General features: G+C 65.1%; 1 protein-coding gene across 1 annotated transcript in view; it reads right to left on the bottom strand.

Annotated features, from left to right (window-relative positions):
* The window catches only part of Brsk2 (BR serine/threonine kinase 2), a 40,559-nt gene that overhangs the window by 1,708 nt on the left and 35,914 nt on the right, over positions 1-2,937 (bottom strand). The window contains exons 20-21 of the mRNA XM_033764043.1: positions 1,567-1,614; positions 452-669 (exon numbers count right to left, since the gene is read on the bottom strand). Of these exons, the coding sequence (XP_033619934.1) occupies positions 461-669; positions 1,567-1,614 (257 nt within the window). The 3' untranslated portion in view covers positions 452-460. The remainder of the gene's footprint in view (positions 1-451; positions 670-1,566; positions 1,615-2,937) is intronic.

Raw genomic sequence — 2,937 nt, 5'->3', positions numbered from 1 at the left:
CGCCCACCATGGGCCCCATCCAGGAGGCGGCTGGGAAGCGTCCCGGCAGAGGGTCTGGTCCCTGGCAGTCGGGGTGGCGGGGCTGGAGAAGGCGTCCCCCAGGGGCCAGGCCCTCCCGTGCGGCCATGCGGGGCTGCTGTGGGCAGATGGCAGGCGGAGGCGGCGGCAGGAGGGAGAGTTGGGTCCGCAGCAGCTGCCTTCGGTCAGCCAGTGTCCGCGCAGAGCACAGAGGTTGGCCTCGTGGAGGTGACATGTTAACTGTTCGGGATAATTCCTGGTATCAGAGTGGAAACAAGCGACGCCGTCAGAGACAGGAAGAGACAGAGACCTCGAGAGAGAAGAGCGAGCACAGCAGCCCCGCCTGCAGGCCCTGGCCAGCTGCTCTCCTTTCCTCCCAGGCTGCAAGACAGCGGCTGGCAGCAGGGTGCCGGGTCCACAGGGCAGCGAGCGGCGGGAGGGACTACTGTCTAAGGCTGCTTGCAGCGGCCGCAGCCGTGTCCTTGCCCATCGGGAACTCGGTGTCCCCTCGAGGGCCAGTGGCCGCAGAGTCACCGAGGGGGCCGTGGGCACTCCGCTTGGCGGGTGTGCTGGGGGCCTGGGCCGCCTGCCCATTCTTCTCGTCTGAAAAAAGTTGTTTAATTACGTCAAAGAAGTTACTCAATGGGCTGCCTGGGTACACAGAACAGGAGACAAAAAAAGAAAAGAAAAGAATGGGGGAGAGAAAGAGGAAGAGAGGGAAGGAGAAAGAGAACAAACAAACAAATGAACAAAGGGGCCTTGGCAAGAGAAAGAAAACCCAACAGGTGAGCCCTGAGAAGGGCGCAGAGCAGGGACCGTGGGCAGCAAGCAGGCCAGGCAGGCGGCCAGTGGGGTCCTGCGCCTGGGATTAGCCCTCACTGGCCCCTCCCTCCCAGCTCAGGGCTAGGGGCTGAGCCCAACCCGGACGGCGGTGTGAGGCCAGGCCAGCGGCAAGCCTTGGCTGGTGCAGGAGTGCCGCCACGCCTCCCTGGGAAGCCCCGAGCCTGGCCCTGGCCAGTGTGGATAGCTCAGCAGACAGACAGATGGACAGAGGGTGGACAGGCATGGAGGGCATGGCGGGAAGGTGGAGAGCTGGGCACAGGCAACCAGGGCTGGGCCCTGGTTCCAGAGGCAGGAGGACAAGGCAGAGATGGAGCAGCGCCCCCCGGGCCTGTGTGCACTGCCGCTGCATGACAGGGTGGCCCTCCACTCCCTAACCTAGGCCTCTGTCCCTGCAGGGTGCAGCCACTGTCCTCGCGGGAACCCTCCTGCTCTGAGCCTACGGTCCCCAGGGTCTATCCTGATCCTGGCAGGGACAGGGTGGGGCAGCTGGGAGCCTGCACTCCCTCGGGTGCCCAGGACAGCCGCAGGGGCAGGGACAGGCTGCGGGGGAGCAGTGGCGTGCCAGGTTGAGGTGCCAGGTGAGCGTGAGGGGTTCTTACCACATGTGGAAAGCCTCCCCGTCATCACCTCCATACAGTTAGTAGTGTCTGAAGCACAGAATGGAGAGAGGAGGGGGGCGGGGTGAACGGGGCCCGGGTTTCTTACCACATGTGGAAAGCCTCCCCGTCATCACCTCCATACAGTTAGTAGTGTCTGAAGCACAGAATGGAGAGAGGAGGGAGGCAGAGTGAACATGGGGCCTGGGAGGGTGGGGCTGTGGGTGGGCGGGGCCCGGCTCAGGTGGAACTGGACTGGAGCCTGGAGCTGGAGCAGGGGCAGCACAGCTCTCAGTGAAGAGTCCCCTAGCACCCGAGCCTGCAGACCACTCGACGGGGCTGCCCAGCCACAGCTCTCCTGGGTGGAAGACAACTCACTGTGTGGCTCTGGGCCGCACTGCCACCTGCACAGCCTCACCCTGACACTCCCATGGCCCTCGCTTGTTGTGGCCCCTTCCTCTGCTGCACCTGGGAATGTTGGTGCTGGCAGAGCCCAGGCTGGGACCTGCATGGGACCAGACACGTCTACCAGCCTGCTCCTGAGGGCCTCCAGGCCTCTCCCACCCCCAGGTTGGGCCTGCCGAGTGGCCATCAGCTCTGTGAAGAGCAGTGGGGGCTGCTACCTGCTGCAGGGCTATGGAATGCAGCTGCTGGACACAGGTCTAGTGCAGGGTGCCCAGAAGGGCTGGGCCGGGGAGACCCACTCAGATAAGTGCAAGCAGGCTGGGCCTCCAGGAAGGGCTCAGCAGGCCAGCTTTGGGCTCTGCCCTGCCCACGCCAGCCCAGGTCTCTCCCCTCCATCCCTTGTTTCTCGGCCTCTGTTCTCGCTGCTCTAAACTGGGGCCAAAGCCCCAGGAGGCAGCAGCTGCCCCAGGCTCACCACCCATCCTCCTGCTCTAAGACAGGGCCACAGGGGCCTGGCTGCCCTCTGCTGCCGCCTCTCAGCCCTGGCTCAGCCCCACCACCATGGGTGACGAGGTGCACGTTGGTGACACAGCCACAGGTGATGGAATGAGGATGGAATGAGGGGGAGGTGTGGAAGGACCCCAATGGCCCCACACATGACAGTGGCCCTGCCAGGCCCTGGCCCTGAGGACTGGGCGTGGAAAGGACCCTGAAGGCCCAGTGCCGCAGTGGCTGGGTTTGGGCTGCCCCAGGTCCCCAGCCAGGCCCGACCTCATTACTCCAGCAACCCTGGGCTGCACTGGCACATGGTACCCCCAGCTAACAGACAGCCCATGCAGGTGCCGTGTGCACCCATCCTGCTGCCCAACAGGGCCCACACACATGCCGCGCATGTCCTGGCCTTTCTGGTTGCTGCCCAGCAGCCAATGTCCCTGTGGGGCCCTGCTGTGGCCGGGGCCTCACCCGTCCTGCTCACGGCAGGGCTCAAGGGCTCAGGGGCCGCTACCCCCACAGCCTGCTGGGCTGTTTCTGTGTCCGGCCGCCTGGTGCAGGGCCCTCCTCGGGCCAGCCTGGC

The sequence above is a fragment of the Fukomys damarensis genome, unplaced genomic scaffold (genome assembly GCF_012274545.1).
Source record: "Fukomys damarensis isolate Sample0158 unplaced genomic scaffold, DMR_v1.0_HiC HiC_scaffold_16, whole genome shotgun sequence".
Lineage (NCBI taxonomy): Eukaryota > Metazoa > Chordata > Mammalia > Rodentia > Bathyergidae > Fukomys > Fukomys damarensis.
The sequence above is the reverse complement of the archived record's forward strand: the minus strand, read 5'-3'. Positions and strand labels throughout refer to the sequence as shown.